This window comes from Brachyhypopomus gauderio, chromosome 5 (genome assembly GCF_052324685.1).
Source record: "Brachyhypopomus gauderio isolate BG-103 chromosome 5, BGAUD_0.2, whole genome shotgun sequence".
NCBI lineage: Eukaryota > Metazoa > Chordata > Actinopteri > Gymnotiformes > Hypopomidae > Brachyhypopomus > Brachyhypopomus gauderio.
In genome coordinates this window covers 33,460,260-33,480,826 of record NC_135215.1, presented here as the reverse complement: position 1 = coordinate 33,480,826, position 20,567 = coordinate 33,460,260, and the positions used below count along the sequence as shown (strand labels likewise).

At 40.4% G+C, this 20,567-nt stretch overlaps 1 protein-coding gene across 3 annotated transcripts; it reads right to left on the bottom strand.

Moving 5' to 3' along the window:
• Positions 1 to 1,132: 1,132 nt before the first annotated feature.
• Positions 1,133 to 19,120, bottom strand: wasla (WASP like actin nucleation promoting factor a). 3 transcript variants are annotated; one of them, XM_077007298.1, is made up of 12 exons: positions 18,578 to 19,111; positions 14,931 to 15,065; positions 14,658 to 14,744; positions 13,954 to 14,050; positions 12,865 to 12,888; positions 7,432 to 7,612; positions 6,822 to 6,864; positions 6,154 to 6,307; positions 4,689 to 4,706; positions 3,551 to 4,080; positions 2,828 to 2,936; positions 1,133 to 2,272 (listed from the first exon to the last, which is right to left on the bottom strand). In XM_077007298.1, the coding sequence occupies exons 1-12, from the start codon at positions 18,680 to 18,682 to the stop codon at positions 2,211 to 2,213; spliced, it is 1,545 nt and encodes a 514-aa protein (XP_076863413.1). In that variant the 5' UTR covers positions 18,683 to 19,111; the 3' UTR covers positions 1,133 to 2,210. The 3 variants fall into 3 exon arrangements, with proteins under 3 accessions (XP_076863413.1, XP_076863416.1, XP_076863415.1); XM_077007301.1 differs by lacking the exon at positions 12,865 to 12,888 and having other exon boundaries at positions 18,578 to 19,120; XM_077007300.1 differs by lacking the exon at positions 4,689 to 4,706 and having other exon boundaries at positions 18,578 to 19,102.
• Positions 19,121 to 20,567: the final 1,447 nt, after the last annotated feature.

The following is a 20,567-nucleotide window of genomic DNA, read 5'->3' as shown; positions in this document are numbered from 1 at the left end:
CTCCAACAGGTTTTCTTCCAAGATTGCCCTGTATTTGGCTCCATCCATCTTCCCATCAACTTTGACCAACTTCCCGGTCCCTGCTGAAGAGAAGCACCCCCAGAGCATGATGCTGCCACCACCATATTTGACAGTGGGGATGGTGTTTTCAGAGTGATGTGCAGTGTTATTTCTCCGCCACACATAGCGTTTTGCATTGTGGCCAAAAAGTTCAATTTTGGTCTCGTCTGACCAAAGCACCTTCTTTCACATGTTTGCTGTGTCCTCAACATGGCTTCTGGCAAACTGCAAACGGGACTTCTTATGGTTTTCTTTTAACAAGGGCTTTCTCCTTGCCACTCTTCCATAAAGACCACATTTGTGTAGTGCACGACTAATTGTTGTCCTGTGGACAGTTTCCCCCACCTGAGCTGTGGCTCTCTGCATTTCATCCAGAGTCACCATGGGCCTCTTGGCTGCCTCTCTGATCAGTGATCTCCTTGTTCGGCCTGTAAGTTTAGGTGGACGGCCTTGTCTTGGCAGGTTTACTGTGGTGCCATACTCTTTCCATTTCCGGATGATGGATTGAACAGTGCTCCGTGAGATGTTCAAAGCTTGGGAAATCTTTTTATAACCTAAGCCTGCTTTAAACTTCACCAAAACCATATTCCTAACCTGTCTGGTGTGTTCTTTGGACTTCATGATGCTGTTTGCTCCCCAATATTCTCTTAACCAACATCTGAGGCCGTCACGGAGCAGCTGTATTTGTACTGAGATTAGATTACACACAGGTGGACCCTTTTGAGTCATTAGCAGTCATCAGGCAACTTCTGAATGCAATTGGTTGCACTCAGGGAAAATGGGGCTGAATACTTTTGCACGTCGCACTTAGTTTTTTATTTGTAAAAAATATTTTGATTCATGTATAATTTTCCTTCCACTTCACAATTGTATACCACTTTGTGTTAGTCTTTCACATTAAATTCCAGTGAAATATATTTATGTTTGTGGTTGTAATGTGACAAAATATGGAAAAGTTCAAGGGGTATGAATACTTTTGCAACCCACTGTACATATGTTGGTATGTATAGTTCAAAATCAAGATATTTTTTATATGGATTTTACTTTATGATCATGACAAGACAAATACAAATAACAGAACCAATATTTCTATTTATTTAAGAATACAATTTAGTGTTTTCATTCCACATTCCAACCCATTTGTAAGGTTTGAAGTCAGTTTTATAGTTTTAATACAGCACAATCCTTGAAGGACAGCGAAATTCAAACAAATACTGTTAAAACAGCATTAATTGCTACACAATGAAAGGTTCTTCATATTTACCTTGCATGTAGTTGTCAGTCAAGCATTGGCTTTTTAAAAGCTTCTAGTAAACGGCTTCACTTGAATGCTTTGTGTGATGCTTTTTCATGATATGATTTTAATAAAACCTGTTACTGGAGGACGGTCATATCCAAGCTGTGTTCACAACTTCACCGGTTTGGAAGTATAGCGTTATTTTTTTCAGTAATACCACAAAGCAAGAAAATAAACAACCAAAAACAACAACAACAAAAAAAATCTCAAAACTCTGTCTATTGTGTGACGTGCAGTGTTCAGTGAAAACTCAACTTGGTAGGAATAACCATAGGGAATCATTTGTGACAATGCAGCAAATGTAGAGTTGTCTTGTAGTGTTGGGTTTTGACATCCGTGCAAAATGTAACATCTGTAATATATATCAGCCTAATTTACATTTACATAGTTAACAATACAGAAGTGGGTGGGAGGCTGGAGAGGATACATATTCAGATAGAAGAACCTCTTACCAAAATGCCAAGTGCTAAACTAGGATCTGAATAAGAAAATCGAAAGTACAGAAAAGTAGGGTATGAAAATAGCATTTTTGATAATTAACAATTAACAAGAATGTGGAGGATTCTGTCCATCTCCCTGTCCTCATTAACGAGGGGAAAAAAACATTCAAATCAAGTCAAGCAAACCCTTCCTGGCCTTACACTTCACACGGTTACTCCAGGAGATTACTTTCCAGAGGATACATGATGACACTTTACAGAGTATATGAGGTATTGCACAAATTATTTTTTAAAAAGGCAACAAAAATATACAGCGATTTGAAAGAACATGTACAGAATTTGAGTACAATTTGGAAAGGTGAGAATTTAGTGTCAATTATTCTATGGAGTGGGTTAGCATAAAGAGACAAGAACTAGTCATCCCATTCATCATCGTCCTCAAAGTCTTCATCTTCCTCATCATCCTCATCTTCATCTGGGAACCAACAAAATTATTTTTTTACTATAATATTTAAGACTTTTTTTCTAATTAAACTGGTTAAAAACTAACCTGCATATGGACAGATAAGTACCATTTTTTATGGAGGAACAAACATGCTGAAATATGCTGCAGAGTAGTTAAATATGCCCAGCTCTAGCTGTGTGTAAAAGGACCATCTGGCAGCTGTGGCTATTACCTCAGACCCAATACCCTGTTGTATTTTTTCAGGAACTCCGTTTAAGCTGGGTGAAGAGCCATTTTTTGCATAATGAATGTGTCAGTTCTCATTGGTTCTATTTTAAACAGACATACACAATTCTGAGGCCAACATTTTTTTTTTTGCTAAGCAATATCCATATATGGGGAGCTTTAGGTAGCTCCAATTATATTCAGTCCCCACTGACACTTGTAAAGTCAGGATTATGCCATGTCTGTTTTGCATTTAGTCATCACAATGGACTGGCATTCATTTTCCATTAGAAACCGGGACTGATCAGACAGGTTCATAATGAGGCAAAGCCACAGATGATCATGGCAGACTATTCTTACCTGAAGAATGAATGGCTTTGCTCCTCTTCTGCATCACCTCCATTAGTGCTCCAACGATGCCTGATGATGGAGCAGGAGTGGGTGGGCCTGAGTCACTACTGTCTGATACCTGGATATGAACACGCACACAAAAAAGGGTATACGATTATTTAATTCAGACCGAATAAAAGAAAAAAAGTCAAATTTTTATTTGATATATTTATAGTACGAGTAAAAAAAAAAAAAGTTTGAACAGACCAACTCTTTAGCTTATTCCTACCATTTTCCACATTTTAGAAAGGCATCAAAACAATGCAATGCACATGGCAGTACACTATAAATAATGACTGCCTTAGATTGTAGATTCGTCCACGCAGACTTTACAGTGAGGACACTCCTGCTTTGCTGTGACTATTCACCAAGTTCATGAGGCAGCCCCCATGTATAAAAATATCACTTTAGGTTAAAAACGTGATTTTTTAAAATAGGTTAAATACAATCCCTTTCAGAGACATAGCAACAGATGACCAGTGGGCAGAATTCTCGTCTTAGTTTACTACTCTGGTATCTGTGGATGCAATAGTGATGAAATCAAATATATATAAATGAATTTATATTTATATATATATATATATTTTTATATATATATATATATATATATATATATATATATATATATATATATATATATATATATATATTATATATATATATATATATATAAAAGATGACAGATGCACAAACCGTTTTGAGCTGAATGCCTTGGCGGATCTGGTCGAGCAGGGCGTCTCGGCCCGTGGTCGACACTGGCCTGTTGCTCTGCTCCACCTTCTTCAGCTGGGTGCCCTCTCTAATCTGCTCGAGTAAGGCCGACTTGCCCCCCATATTTGAGGGCACCGATTCTCCACCTCCATTCACCTCTGGTGGGGGAGGAGGTCCAGGGGGCGGTGGTGGAGGAGGAGGGGGAGGAGGAGCACTTCCTCCAGATGGTGGTGGGGGTGGGGGTGGAGGGTGAGACTGGGGGGCTTGGGGCGGTATACTGGCATGGGCAGGAGGAGGGGGTGGTGGATGTCCCCTACTTGGAGGTGGTGGAGGAGCTCCCATGCCTTGTCTAGAGGGTGGAGGAGGTGGAGGGGCAGAGGCTGGGGCCCTAGAGGGCGGTGGGGGTGGTGGGGCCCCTCGTCCCCGGGCAGGTGGTGGTGGAGGAGGAGGTCCAGAGGTATGTGGAGGGGGTGGGGGAGGTGGACCACCACGTGATGGAGGAGGTGGAGGAGCTGAAAGAGAAAAGGAACACGGTGATTACTACAATAGTTGTCATTACTGTTTTCTGTTATGCACATAGGGCTGATTTATATACTTTTACAGAGTTAGCAAAAAAAGCAAGCAACTCAGAAAAAGAAAGTCAAAGCAAAATCGTGCAACTATAGGGAGCTGCAGTCTAAACTAAACTGGACCAAATTGGTCATAGAGACCTTTTAATTCATACAAACTAATTCTACAGGCTTGCTCCTTCCTCTACTGACTACTGAACACTGCTCTAGTGAAAGCCTTGAACACTGCTCTTGGGACACTTTTACTTAATTTAGTTGTTTTTTTCTAGATAATAAATATCTCAAATTATTACTGGCTCAGGCACTACTTGACTACTTTTACATCAGCATGGGGAAAATAGACTGGCATGGAAACACTCAGGCACTCTGCTCACTCAGGTATCATCTGGTATCAAAACCTTTGAGAAGTTATTCAAAAAACGAGAATACAAACCCAACCCAAAACACGGCACACCAACAGTCCTCCTAACAGGTCAAACATCTAAAACATGCAAATAGATGTTTTAGATAGACGGTTTTAGTTAGAAAGAGCAAGAAAGGACTGCACCTACCACTCCATCGCGGGGGACCTAAAGGAAGATCACACGTATGTATCAGATATGAAACACGGAGCCTGCCCTCAGCATGGAGTACGCCTTTTTACTGCTTGGTTTGACCCTTTCAGTGAAGCTTTATTTTCCCTATTTAGAGAACATAGTCCTAATTCCAATCCCTAGTGACGATCTCATGAAGTGTTGAGTAGTTTTTATGATATCTGGTAGAAAAATGCAGAAAAATGCATTTTGGAATTGTGTACAGTGGTATCAGGTTGGTGGCTTGAGAGAACTTTTTGATTTTGGAGTCAATTAAAAGGTTACGTAAACCTCCTAGCTAACTTCTTAGCTGGCTAGCAACAGTTTTAGAGCAGCACTACCTACTGCTGAGCGCTCTGAAATAGTGTTATTAGAGACATACTGCCAATACCTAAGCTTCTGAAAAGTATAACAGCACACTGCTTATACAAACGCGGAGATAAAAAAAAAGTCAGATGATGTGAAGAGAAAATACTGTAATATTGTGATAAGTAATTATGATCTTGGGCAAATACTTGAATTACCTTTGGCTGCACCATGGTAGGAAGATATTGTGTTTACCACATGACAAATTTCTACCAAGTGTTTAATCTAAACTAGCATGTTACCCACCACTAGGCTGCAATAGCTGGGCCTTGTACTTACACAAGGTTTAACACAAAGTTTGGCCTAACTATTATAACCATCCATATACGGTAGTTCTTTATTACAAGTGATGTTAACTGTAGCAGGTGCAAATTACCTACTTTAATACATTTATTACTGACATTAAAGATAAAATTAATTCAGTTAAAGAGATACAGCACCTTTTAGGGGCAGTCATGGTCTGGTGGTAGGGAACTGGTCTTGTGACCGAAGGGTCGTGGGTTCGATTCCCAGGCCTGAGGCCATGACTGAGGTGCCCTTGAGCAAGGCACCTAACCCCCACTGCTCCCCGGGTGCCGGACTAGGGCTGCCCACCGCTCTGGGCATGTATGCACCACAGCCCCCTAGTAATCACTAGTGTGTGTGTGTGTGTGTGTTCTAACTGCACAGATGGGTAAAAAGCGGAGGACAAATTTCGATTGCGGTGAAAAAAATCACAATTGACAAAATATGGCACATTTACATTTTATGCTGCCCACCCAAAGTGTTGATATCTCAGCCATGACCTATGCAGTGAATGCAGTATTTAAACAAACAAACAAACCTCAGCAATGGTCAAGATGCATAGCCAGCCAAACTAATTACCTAATGCTCTGCTTCTTTGCGTTTCTGGCCCTGTAGGAAGGGGTGTTTCTAGATTACTGTATCAGACAGTGTATCGTCTGGAATTTGGGGTTAAAATTTCACCAGTAGGAGAGCCTTAAAATAGTGTAAACATACAACTGTTCTTAGTTCTTTGGTTTTGCGTTTAGAGATACAACGGTTGGTAAGCCTTGCGTCAGCACAGACGGGTGCTCACCTTGTCTCCTCAGTTCATTCTTCACAGCTTCCACCCCTCCCTTTTTCTCAATGAAGTCATAGATGACTTTAGATGTTTCCTTGTCCTTGAGCTGGGCTTCAGAGATGCCACACATGTCAAACAGGTTTTTCAGCTCCGGGTCCAGATTATTCAGCTGAAATTGAGAATGAGCATGTTAGGAGATTCATTTATAACAAAGTTAAAAGAAAAGATCAAGCAAGAACTCGACATCAAACGAAACCTTAAATTTACAACAATTATCTGTTTCAGTAGAGTAATTGAATAATAAAAAAAACTAACAGTAATAATTCTTATTTGTATTAATTAGAATTGTATTTCAGATGCATCAAATTTTTCCTTAAGCATGTTTTTGTTACAAGAATGCAGATTCTAAATACAAAGTGTGGTGCACACCACACGACATGCAATACGCAAGTATTAGATGTGGTGAACAAAAACATGACATGACTGCGACACGTTTACTGAACAGGGTAAAACACTGCGCAACGGCATCAGATATTAAGCCTGGATGAACACAAGGCCATTCATGCTTTACCATGCCACTGGCACACAGGTCAGCATTGTGCTGAGAAGAGGGCCACTTCAGCACGGACACATGTGAGGGTGCGAGCGCTAGTGACAGAGCGATGCCTTGTTATGATACTCACATCAAAGCCCGTGTTGGGATCCCAGCCTACATGACCAATGTGCCTGGTGAGAGACAAGTCACAACGCACGTCAATACACTCACAGTAAGACACATGCAGACACAAACGCCACTACAAGAACAGTGTGTGTAAAATAAATAAAAATAAAAAGAATAAAAGGTGGCAAAGTATGTGATTTTGCTGTATGTAGTAATTAATTCCCTGACTGAGAATGGTCAGATGGGAATATTCACATGGCGTTTCTGCCTACGAGTGCTCTTAGTGCTGTCGTCATCAGCCAGCAGCAGCAGTGTGGCTAAACACCGGCTGTGATATCACGACAGCAGTTGCTGTGAAAACAACCAAATCTTGCAAACTCAGCACACTGGCTACTCTCCTTACAGCGGCCATGTCCGGTCTCACAAATATCACCTTTTTTGGGTGGTTTTCCATGATGGAGATGACTTGTGCAAAAATATGTCAACGACCGCACACCACACACACACACACACACACACACACACACTTCACAGGCAGCACTTGCAACTGTGAACCACCAATAATGATCTGAGCAAAAAGTCTGAACTAAACAGTGAGGCGTGAAATGTAAATATAGCCTAAAGGGACTTACTGGAAGTTGCTGGGTGTCCCGATGTCGGCCTTGGTGAGCTTCTTCCTCTTCCCCTTCATCTTCTTCTCCTTCTTGTTAAGGTTACTGTGCACCATGTTGTTCATGTGGGAATTATTGTGGAAGCGCACATTGTTGATCTCTGGGTTCTTGATGTCCACGGTTGCCATTGGCAACGTGGGGCCTGGACACAGCACACACACATACACAAACACACATTTATATATATTTAAAAATAAAATAAAGCTTAGTGTCAAAAACCTCTGAAGCACAATAGTTAGATATATCCCTAAGCATATGGTGAGTACAGCTTGCTAGCCCGAGCTCTGGAGATTTGTGCTTCCAACAACAGCTTATTCTTTCCATTGAGACACTGAGGGGGTGTTCCACACGCCATCCACAACAAACGCGGTTTCACATGCATTCCAAGGAAATTCTAAAATACTGAAATTCTATTCAAGTTGAAAATTACATTAGAGTGATGTCAGTGCCAAGGCTCTTGAATAAAAATGTGAGAGAGAACTTCAAATGCAAACACACAATGACTAAGCTAGATGACCATCACAATCACAATTTAAAAACTAAAATCACCATGAAACACAACCTGCTGGTTTTACTACAGAGGGGATAATAGTGGTGTAATCAGCCAAGTTTCTGAACTGCAGGTTTCAGCGGATGGAACGTGGACTGATTCGCTGACGCCCAGGTTTCACCTTGAGCACAGGTACAGTGTTCCTAAAGTGGACAGAATATGCATGACCTTTGACCTATTTTAAGCTAGCTACTTTGAGGACATTGTTTTTTAGAAATCCTAGTCTTAACTCAGAAGGGTGCTAGCATGTATAATTGCTCTGGTTTGTTCAGAATATACAGTTGGATGCGAAAATGTGGGCACCCTTGTTAATTTACCTGATTTACCTTTATAAATCATTGAATGTTTGAATTAAAAAATTCAGTTAAATATATCATATAGGGGACAAACACAGTGATATTTGAGAGGTGAAATGAAGTTTATATGATTTACAGAAAGTGTGCAATAATTGTCTAAATAAAAATAGGCAGGTGCATAAGTTTGGGCACCAAAAAAAATCCCTAACTTAATATTTATTAGATCCTCCTTTCGCAGAAATAACAGCCTCTAAACGCCTCCTATAGCTTCTAATGAGTCTAGATTGTGGCTGAAGGTATTTTAGACCATTCTTCTTTACAAAACATCTCTAGTTCATTCAGGTTTGATGGTTTCCGAGTATGGACAGCTCTCTTTAAGCGACACCACAGCTTTTCAATAATATTCAGGTCTGAGGACTGAGATGGCCATTCCAGAACATTGTACTTGTTCCTCTGCATGAATGTGTTTGTAGATGTTGGGCAGTGTTTAGGGTCGTTGTAGATGTTGAGCAGTGTTTAGGGTTGTTGTAGATGTTGAGCAGTGTTTAGGGCCGTTGTAGATGTTGAGCAGTGTTTAGGGTTGTTGTAGATGTTGAGCAGTGTTTAGGGCCGTTGTAGATGTTGAGCAGTGTTTAGGGCCGTTGTAGATGTTGAGCAGTGTTTAGGGCCGTTGTAGATGTTGAGCAGTGTTTAGGGCCGTTGTCCTGTTGGAAGATCCAGCCCCGGTGCAGCTTCACCTTCTTCACCGATTCCTGGACATTGGTCTCCAGAATCTGCTGATATTGATTGGAATCCATGCGTCCCTCAACTTTAACAAGATCCCCAGTTCATGTACTGGCCACACAGCCCCACAGGATGATGGAACCACCACCAAATTTTACCGTAGGTAGCAGGTGGTTTTCTTGGAGTGATGTGTTATTTTTCCTCCATGCATAACAGCCCTTGTTATGGCCAAATAACTCTATTTTAGTTTCATCAATCCACAGCACCTTACTCCAAAATGAAGCTGGCTTGTCCAAATGTGCTTTAGCATACCTCAAGCAGCTCTGTTTGTGATGTGGGTGGAGAAAGGCTTCCTCTGCATCACTCTTCCATACAGCATCTCCTTGTGTAAAGTGTGCCGAATAGTTGAACGATGCACAGTGACTCCATTAGTAGCAAGATGATGATGTAGGTATTTGGTGCTGGTCTGGGTTGACTGAGTGTTCTCAACATCCTTCGCTTCTGTTTATTCGAGATTTTGCTTGGTTTCTCACTTCAAGCCTTGAAGTGTACCTGTCTTCTTCCATTTTCCCACAATATTTCTCACAGTGGAGACTGAAAGCTGAAATCTCTGACATAGCTTTCTGTATCCTTCCCCTAAACCATGACGGTGAACAATCTTTGTTTTCAGGTCATTTGAAAGTTGTTTTGAATCTCCCATGATGCGACTCTTCAGAGAAGATGCAAAGAGGAGAAAAACATACAATTGCCACCTTTAACTACCCTTTCTCATAATCGTAGTCACCTGTGTATGGAGGTCAAGGGTCACTGAACTTACCAAACCAAATCTGAGTTCCAATAATTAGTTCTAAAGGTTTTGAAATCAATAAAATGACAACAGTGCCCAAACTTATGCACCTGCCTATTTTTGTTTAGACAATTATTGCACACTTTCTGTAAATCATATACATTTTATTTCACCTCTCAAATATCACTGTGTTTGTCCCCTATATGATATATTTAACTGAATTTTTTAATACAAACATTCAATGATTTATAAAGTTAAAAAATTTTATTAAAACATTAACATTAACAAGGGTGCCCAAATTTTCGCATCCCACTGTATAAACAGTGGAAAATGATGCTTGTATATGCAGATTTCAGAACATCAGTCTACTGTCCAGGTTCCAGGGCTCTCTCACTAAGAAATCCCATAATAATCATGGACACTCAGTGTTTAATACACCAGCAGAAAGATGTCAACATTTATTGTGCTAGACTGTGTTCATTTTCATACATCTACCACACACACACACACACACACACACACACACACACACACACACACACACACACACACACACACCTTAGCCCAGAAGCTCCTTTTAAGTATACTGTTCTGAAAATAATCCATAGAGAAAGGCTTTACACAAGCCACTGTCCCAGTTAGAGTACCAGCTCACCTGTTAACAGATCTGATAGCCACATAAGTTAACCCTCTGAACTGAGATTAACTCTTTGGTGAATTGCAACAACGCTACCACAACCTTAGACATCACTCGACTTCTTACAACTTCACACAGCTCAGTTTGGGATCACACTCACTGCTGAAATGGTGCTACGTTGCTGAGGTGTGCCTGAGGCTCACACAGACATGCAGTGAGGCGATGCCCCAGGGTCAGAGATGCTCAATACTCCTCACAAAGAACACGGACGAATCCCGTACAGTTCAGCATCTTAAACCAGTGTAACGACAACTTTCAAATATACAACTAAAAAGAGCCAGCTAAGCCAAGGACAAGGACATGCTTGTAAGATAACCAAGATTAGCTCTTGGAAACACACAGATTGATGCACATGTCCAGTGCGTCTCTAATCTTTCTGGAATCAGTCCTCACAAGTCCACATTGATAAGTGTGCACTTTTGAGTGTGAACAGGCACTTCTTAGTGTGAACCTGTTTGTGAGATAAAGCACAGACCCTGCAATGAATGTGTATGTGCACACATATTTGAGGTCATCATTTACTGAGCTAGATTCTTCAGCAGAAATCTCTTCATAAGCATACTATTCTGAAAATAACCCTGAGTTGGCCATATTTAAGACCAGAAACATACCACAACCACTGTGCGTATAGTCAAACACAGCTTGGTTACACACCTCACACACATTGAAACTCACACAGAGGGCACACACACACACACACCCCCAAGATGTTCAAGCACATGGTGCATGCGCACACCCACAGCACGGTCACACACACAAGAGCACACACTCACACACACACACACATCCACATACCCCGCATATACATGCACATAACCTGTGTGTACGCTCACACACAGCACATTCACACACAGCACTTTTACAGCAAGTACAGTAATGTCAGTTACTCAAAATAGTTTCTTCTTCACAAGGTTCAATCTCAACAGTGTGGGGAATCACAGTTTGGTTATGTTGGGGAAGTTCTGAGTAATTCAATATTAATTTGATCAGTCATGTTTGAGGTGCATGCCATTATTGAACCCATGGATCACACATATACAGCTGTGCTGTGATTCAGCACAGGTATAACATTCAACGGTAGCACAAACTACTCCAATTAAGAGCAGCAACAGCAGCAAACAAATAAATATTAGTAGTTGCGTCCCATTATTTTACAGAGACAACAACATAAAGTTGTAACAAGTTGTAAAGAGCCAAGACTCGCGGGTAAGACTGTATTTACACCCTTTAACCTATGGCACACTGTGAAGTGTACTCAGACATCTGAAACACCACAGACACTTATGCTCTACGTGTCACACTACCATGTTTGTTCAATTGAAGAGATTGTTTTAACAGTAAGCTGCATTTCCTAGCTTGGTTTTTCATATTCTAAAGCAGGGGTCTCCAACACGTCGCTCGCGAGCTACCAGTAGCTCGCCACCCCTTTCCGAGTAGCTCACCAAAGGGCCAATGGATTACATATAAATTTGTAAACCTAATTGGTCCCATCGAGAAATCTACTTAAATTTATGTCCAATCAAAATTCACAGTTGTCCCTCCCCTTCTAACACTAAATGATTATTCGCCAATTATACAACAGTTAGTTCACAATCCGACTGGTTGAGAAGTGTTCTAACCCTGCAGATATGTGTGATAACAGCACGGTATTCTCATTCTCTGTATCACTCCGCGGACGCGTTGTCAAGTAACGGCATGTACATATATTCACGATAACACACTCCCTCTCGTGTTCTATTGCTCAATTAGCTGTCAATCAAAAAGTTAGGCTGCCGTCAATATTGAATAAACCAGGGGTCACTCACGTCATGAGTCGCCACGTCATGCCACTATTATAGATTGTCTGCGGTTGCTACCGGTCTTCCCGCTTAGCAATTTACACTCGCACACGCAACTTTCGTTCGCCACCCCCCCCCCCCCCCACCCCCGCTCAACAACTTTTCGGGTAGCCCTCCGCAATAATTGGTATCCAAGAAGTAGCTCCCAGTTTCAAAAAGGTTGGAGACCCCTGTTCTAAAGTGTGTTATTGAGATGGCAGGGTTATAACAGCAAAAGACTAAATACTCATTATGACTATAAAAAATATTATGGCATATTAGACAATGTAGTATATATTATATCCGTGTAATGTAAACAGTACATTTTTCCATATAGAGGTTTATATATTTCCTGTGTACGGCTGTACTTCTGTGTCCAGTTTACGTGCAATTGTGTCCTCATACAGCAAGACGGCTCTCACATGACATTTTATTTGCCTTGATGAAGCATAGTCACAACCAATCAGCTGCAATGGCAAAGTCAGAATGAACTGATCATTGAATGTAAGTACCAGCAGACATACCATTTGGTGGGTCACGCCTTTTCTCTGCAAAAACAAAATTAAGATTGTTAAAATAACCGGGGCCAACTCATGTGTAGTAAGAGAGCAAATTCCAGAAAGGGGATTACGGGTTGATCTTAATGTGGGGTTTATGTGAGGTTAGTTTTATCAAGGATCAGTCTGAAAGACACCAGCTGAGATCTGAAGCTGAGCGGTCACAACGCCCTGGTGACCTGAGACTGCAGTGTATAAAGAGAGCTGTTTTAACCTTTCAGCTCATATTCGGACATCGATACTGCAGCACATTTACCAAGAAAGATCAGGTGCCACCTCTGATCTAAATATATAAGGGGCATCATTACTGTACTAAATAAAAAAAAAGATTGCTATGTTTTTTTTTTGTTTTTTTTTATGGGACTGCCTTAAATTTTATAGGACATGCAGTAAACCTGAAAACTAAATAGTAGTTTGAATGACATCAAAGTGTCCTACGCACAAGTCCAATGAGGCTGCGAGTTGTAGTGTGTGCAGACTCTACAGAGAGAAGGAAAGGGATAAACAAGAGGAAGGATGAGTGCTGGGAAGCCCCTCTGAAAGTCTGTCCACGCAGAGAAAAAACCCTCAAACTTCAAAGCTCAGCATGCAGAAGGAGTAGGAAGGACTGGAGCCAGAGGAGAGAGGGAGCAGAGTCAGCACAGTGGTTACGGCAGGATCACAGAGAGAAGCAAGGAGACTACCAAGACATTTCTACAGAGTGTACAGAGAAAGCACTAAGACAGATGCCCACTACAAGGAGAAAGAGAGAGAAGTAGTGAAGAACACAAAAGTGTAAAATTAAACAGAGTGGCAGCCTCGAAATTCAAACATAACAGTCAAACCATATGTTGAAGATAACGCGGTACATGTTAGAATACATTTGTGCGTGTGGATTAAAAAAAAAATTTAACCAAGGTCCTGACAAACATTGTGCATTTAGTTAAACGTGAACCCTAACTAACTATACAGCATATAGGCAAGGTGGTGAGGGCTCTAATTGCACCGTGTGCAGCTGACTTGAAAAGCAGAGGTGTAAATGGCGGCCACGGGAAAGCGAGTGTCTGGGCTCCTCACCCGTTCTCTTCTGGCGTCTGCTGAGCAGCTCGTTTAGTGCCGTACGGAACCGCTTGGCTTCCTCTTCACTGGCAAAGTTCAAGCCAATCTGGCAAGACTGAAAGAGTGAAACAGTCAGACTCACCCTGTTCAGAGCTGCAGATACACAACTTCATACCACAGGTGATCAACAATCACTTTGGGGAAATAATAATAGGGAAAAAAGACATTCACATTGAAGAAAACAAACAGCTATGACATTCAAATGTTAAGCGTATCAACTTGTCCACTAGTGGAAACAAACATTCAGAGAGCAGGTGAAGTTGTAGGACTTTCATACACATGACATGTTTAACACATTACAATTTCCCTTCTATAATGACCAGTCTATAATGAAAAACAATCCTCTATATAAAATCATCAAAGTCATCATGGGACCACAGACATTTGCTCAGTCATTAGTGTGTATTAATGCTTTAAACTTTGTTTGAACCTCATTTCTTGAATGTATATACACACACGCACTCAGTTGGTCAAGATTTCTATGTGTGGTTAATCACACAGCTGTGTCACAGGAAAGGAAGAAAACACTAAATAAAAGAAAAGCCCTCACTTTGAGTAAGATACTCCAAGAACTATTAATATATTTATTTTTCCTCCCAATATACCAAGAAATACTAAAAAGTAAATCACTGATGCATTTTGCATGATAAAAAAGAACTTACATCTCCTGCAAATGCAATAAAGTATGATCTTGAATTATTGCTTGTGAAGTTATTGTACAGCTCCTGTTCAAACTTAGTTTTTCCATCCTGCAAAAAGCAGAAAAAGTGATGTAAGAAACCCAGCAAACATTTATTCCCACCTTTATGCTTCTGTGCGTACCTGTTCAATTTCTGATCAGAATTTCAAAATAATCTGGTACAATCTGAAAAATTCCTGATAAGAATTTTAATCAAAAATCTGAGGAAAGGGTTCTTTTCTTTTAGCTGGCTCACCTTGATATCAAACACACGGATGAAATAAGACCTTTGAGGGTTGTCTTTCACCAAGCAAGCCACACCACAGCATCGTTTGGTCCAGGATGGGCCCCGGTCAGCTGCATACACCTGAACCACTGCTGAGCACAGAGTCTGACAAAAGAGAGCCACAACTGTCACAAAACATCCAACATGGCAAGATGACTTACAGTACCTCACTGAGTTACTGAGACGCATCAAGTTTCTAACAGAGAGACTAGCAGGTCGTTCCATTCTAATGAACAATTAATTACGCAGTGTCTAAATTACAATTTTGAGCCTTACATTTAATTGAAAATGCTGGATTTTTTTATTTACATTTTGTTTAAACAGTATTAATTGCATGTCACAGTTAAAAGTACTCATCAACTAATATAGGATTTTAAAAAATGAACATGTAGAATTAGTATTCGAGTTCAATGAGAATTTAATTTCAGGCATATAAACAATGCCAAAAATTTCCTTAAAATCGCACCAAAACTGCAACTACTGAAATTAAAACTGAACCTGATTTTGAAAAAACCTGAGGTTGAAAAAATGTTAAAACACCAAACCATTACAACACTACAAATCACGGTCACTGGGGGGCAGTCACAGTCCTGTGGTAGGGAACTGGTCTTGTGACCGGAGGGTCGTGGGTTCGATTCCCAGGCCTGAGGCCATGACTGAGGTGCCCTTGAGCAAGGCACCTAACCCCATTTGCTCCCCGGGTACCGGGCTAGGGCTGCCCACCGCTCTGGGCTTGTGTGCACCACAGCCCCCTAGTAATCACTAGTGTGTGTTTGTGTTGTAATTGCACAGATGGGTAAATGCGGAAGACGAATTTCGATTGCGGTGAAAAATCACAATTGACAAATATTTCACATTTCATTTAATTTCAAACGTGTGAAGAGTGCCTACGTTACATCCATGACACAGAGAGGAATCGTTATTGCTCCTCCAGGAAACGGGTTACCAAAGGAAAAATAGGCCAGTTTCTTGGAAAGACTGTCAAAGGGAGAAAAGCCAAGATGTCGGAGAAGATGAAATTTTCCATGAAAAAGTCTACTTGCTTACACACACACACACACACACACACACACACACACACACGCACACAGACAAGCAAACTCACAAACACTCAACACCTACAATCCTGAAGAGGTTTAATCAAGATAAGACCCATGTCAAAATATGACAGAAATGGGAGCCAATTCAAATTAGAAAAAAGAAAAAAAAAAAGTGATCAAAACACAATGGTGCCACTTTTCTGTCAGCAGTGTCAGAGAGCCAGATCTCACCTCTAAAGAGCAGAACAGCTTCCTGATGCTCAAAGATTACACTCTCAGCACAAGAATATTCAGACTAAAACAAATGTACTTCAGAGAGCACAGAGAAACAGAGAAATCAAGGCATCTATGATGCACTTCCAAATCCCTGGTGTAGGGAGGGAGTTCACCAAGTCCAAAGAGACTTAACCTGATACTGCATAAAGTTTCTCTATAAATGAATAACTTTTTGAATGTTAATGAATTACTCCTAGGGTGTGAAACACTAACATACAAAATGCCTTAAAATCTTGATAGTTTCCCTATCTTTTGTTTCATAGGAACAAGTAACATGGGCAGAACTCCTGTGCAAGTGAGATTTCAGTTTCAAAGTGCTTGTTTTTTTTTATACTAATCTAGCAGCAGCATGGGCTATTTAAAGCTGTAGGTTGAGACTATGGGGAAATCTGATCACATATCAGCATAGTCTCAGCACTCTTATTCATGCAGGGACAAAAAACTCAGGGTAGAGGAGATCACACTTCCTGTCTGTAAAGACTTGCTGATTGTGCACAACGGTGCCCGTTTGCCCCCCTCTTCCTCCCCCTCTTCCTCCCTGTTCCCACCACCCACTGTATGAATTGGACTTCATCCACTCTATTCCCTCCGAATTTTGGTGCCGGTTCGGAACACAGTAATGAATGAACCCATGACTTCTGGAAACGGGCCGCGCCGTCATGTGTCATATTCGGTCATCCCTTATGAAAGCCCACTCTATGGCCTGGTTCTTCAGTGGCGGTTCCCAGGCGGACACTGCTCTGGTGACAACTGGCCCTCTTCAGACCGGTCATGCATGGACAATAAATCCAGGAGGACTGGAGACTGAGAGCTGTTACTCCCAATTAAAAATAATAAGGAAATAAACGAACATTCAGAAGTCAGTTAAGCACACTGACTATAATATTGTACCCTAAGCTAAACATGATAAGGACTCTTGAATGGCATGTCGAGAATTAACATTCATCCCTCTTCCTTGTAGCGGAGCCATTGTATCACACACAAAGCGGTTTGGTTTGAAATCTCCCTACAAAATCACAGAGATAGCGTGGGTTTCATCTGTATTACATTTTTACATTATAGCCTATCTAATAACAGTCATTTTCTTTAATGGGTCTGTAGCCTGTGCCCTACTTGGCTGTTCTAATGAGATTTCCGCCATAATTTCTAAATTATTGTGTTCAAATGTAGGAGACCAAGCAAAACTGTAAATCAGCACATGGCCTTGCAGATTTTGGCAGATACAGAGATTGTGTAGTGCTTCCTCAGGAGAACTAAAGTGGTCAAATCACTCCTTAACAGCAATGGAGGACATGGTGGTGCAGCACACGTCTGTGCTACAGACATGAACCATAATATTTCTTGCTACCTGTTCTTACCAAACAGTCACTCTGGAAACAGTCACAAAGGAAGTGGTTAATACTTCCCTAAGAGTGATTTATTGTTGCTAGGAATACAACAGCAGGAAATAGTTCAAATCCCCAATAGAGCTGTTAGTCCCAAGTGTAGAAGATGAATCAAACAAATTTTTTAGAGGTTTAATCTCAGGAGCATTTGGGTATAAAATCCAAATCAACAAAACCTAATAAAACCACAACAAGCTATCATCCAGAGGCCTCTGTACACAGCACAAGCTAAGAGTATGACAAACACTAGAAAATGTGCTTTAACAAACAGAAAACTAAGAAAAAACGATTTATATACTGTATATATATATATATATATATATATATATATATATATATATATCAGTATATATACTGATATTACTAATGATTATTTTTCTGTTGGTTGTACTGAAGGCCCAAGCATACTACATGTGACCCCTCACAGTTAGTTTGTTACACGAACAGTCTGACCTCTTACATTCTAAGCTTCAGATCTACAATTAACACAGATAACTATGTCACCAATATCTAATGCATGTATTCAGAGTCCTAATAAATGTTGCAAATCAGCCAGATTTGGCCTGGCCTGCGTAGCTGGAGGCGAAACAGTATTCTCTGAACTACTTTCATTCAAGATGCAATGCAGGATTATCAGCTGCAGCCTATTGTTACAAGACTTAAAACAGTGATACTTGTTTCTCCATCACAGCAAGACTTCAAATGGACTTCACACTGCAGGGTTGTAGGAAGCATGTACTGGTCCTGATGGTAAGGTAGTGGGGTGGCATCCATACAATAATGTCACAGTGCAATGGACTGCAGTGGAAATAAAGTAAACATGCAGCTTAACGTGTCAAGCACAAAATATCGTCGTTGGATTTCACCTGAACTTAATGAGAACATAATGAGGACAATAAGAGTGTCCAGAACTTACGATGCATTTCCTGCCAAGGTAGTTGAAGAGACATTCGTTCTCCTGCGGAGTTAGAAGTATAGAGCCGACATTTGCCACCCTCCTCTGGGGTGGATGGCCACTCATATTGACGAGAGACGAGCTCTAATAATCCCAACACTGTACAGTGAGAGTATTTTATGTAAAATATTTGCAATCACTGATCATCATGGCCTGCACTCGGTTCCTCCTGCAACTGCACTCCACATATAGTGTGCTTGGAGGTTGTATTTTCCCAGTGCGCAATCAGTTCGGAAACAAATGTTCTAATGCGACGAGCGGACTGCAGTTTGAACGTGTCAATAATCGGTAATCTGCACAATATAAACTTTCATCCCGAACTCCCACAGCAACAACGATCCCTCAATCCAACATGGCAGCAGGGCGGATGCACCAATGAAGCCTCCACGAAAGGGGCGTTTGAAACACTCGGCTTCAGTAGTTATCCGTTATAGAGAAAGAAAACCCGCAGTGAACTAGTGAATGGCACAAAATAAATTTTCTAGTAAAAAATGAATTAATTTAAGTGAGAACATTTGTGGGAAGTTTGACAGCAACATGGCACATTTTGAACTACACCTCGCCGTAGTGAATGGTTTGTGCCTGTTTTCCCGTGCATTTTGCAGTATGCGGAGGGATGATCTCGGGATAGGGAGGAGACTTGGGAGAGGAGCAGTGGCGTCATTTCAACAGGGAAGATAACAGATTTTGACAGATCTTCCTCGACTACTTTCTAGTATTGATAATAAGCTATATATACTATTACTTTTACTAATACCTTTACTATTATTTACTATTACTATTAATTTCATATACTATGAAATTATATTTAAATTTTATATTTATATATAACACACACACACTCTCTCTCTCTCACACACACACACATGGTTATATGGTGTTTATGGGTCCAAGTGTATATTAGTTTTATACTAATGTAATTCTTCCCACTCCTTACAGTACAAATATAATCAATTATCTTATCATACTATTGCTAGTATCGTTTTGAAATCATTTCAAGTGTAACAAGTCTTTTTAACAATATTTTGTTATCAAATGCATAAATGTTCTTATGACCCTGTGGGGTCAGGGGAAAGAACACAAGGTTGTTCATGTCCGCTGCTATCAGTGTTATCCACCTTGTCAGTGGACATTTTCAGGACATTGTGCAGCCACGTTACACATTCGTACATTCCTTACTTGTAGTATTTTCATTATTTGTTTCATGTTTCTACTGCCTCTTATTAAATTAATCAGCATGCTATTTTTTTCTGTTACTTTATTGTAATCTACCATTATTTGTTTGTTACATATTGTCTTACAAATTTGTGTCAGAGAAGTGTACAAATTTCTGTCAGTGATCAATAAAGTAGTATCTCTATACAATCAGTTTCATGACATGGTCAATATAGCAACAGTTTAGCATTTTATATAACTAGTATATTGTACATCTTAATGTCTGAGCATTGGATGCCTTGAATTATCCAAATTATTATACCTTCTGTAAAATTATCTGATGTATGAAGATTAAATGAAAAACAACTCTGGTCCTTATGTAACAGCCATCGCGGGCCTGGGTTCACCTTGTTCCTCCCTACTGATAAACAAATGATGAACGGAGAGAAAGAGATGGGAACAGGTGGAGGGGTGTCTGCAAGAGGCATTGTGCCAGAAGCAACTTGGCCATCTTACAAAATTGTCACAGCAGTACAATGTAAGAATTATTAAGGAACAAAACATAAAAATCTGTTAATATATTCCCCCCATCACTACAATACTATTTGAAATAAAAAACATATGCAGGTACTTTTGATCAAGAATGTTGCCTGGTCTTATACTGAAAAACCATGTCACTGAAGGTTTGCCATTAACAGTATAGTTTTGCTCCTAAAACAAGCCTCAATCTTAGGTACAACCTCACCAAAACACCAGAAAAATGTAACAGAATGGTATTTGTAACTTCTAGAAAGAC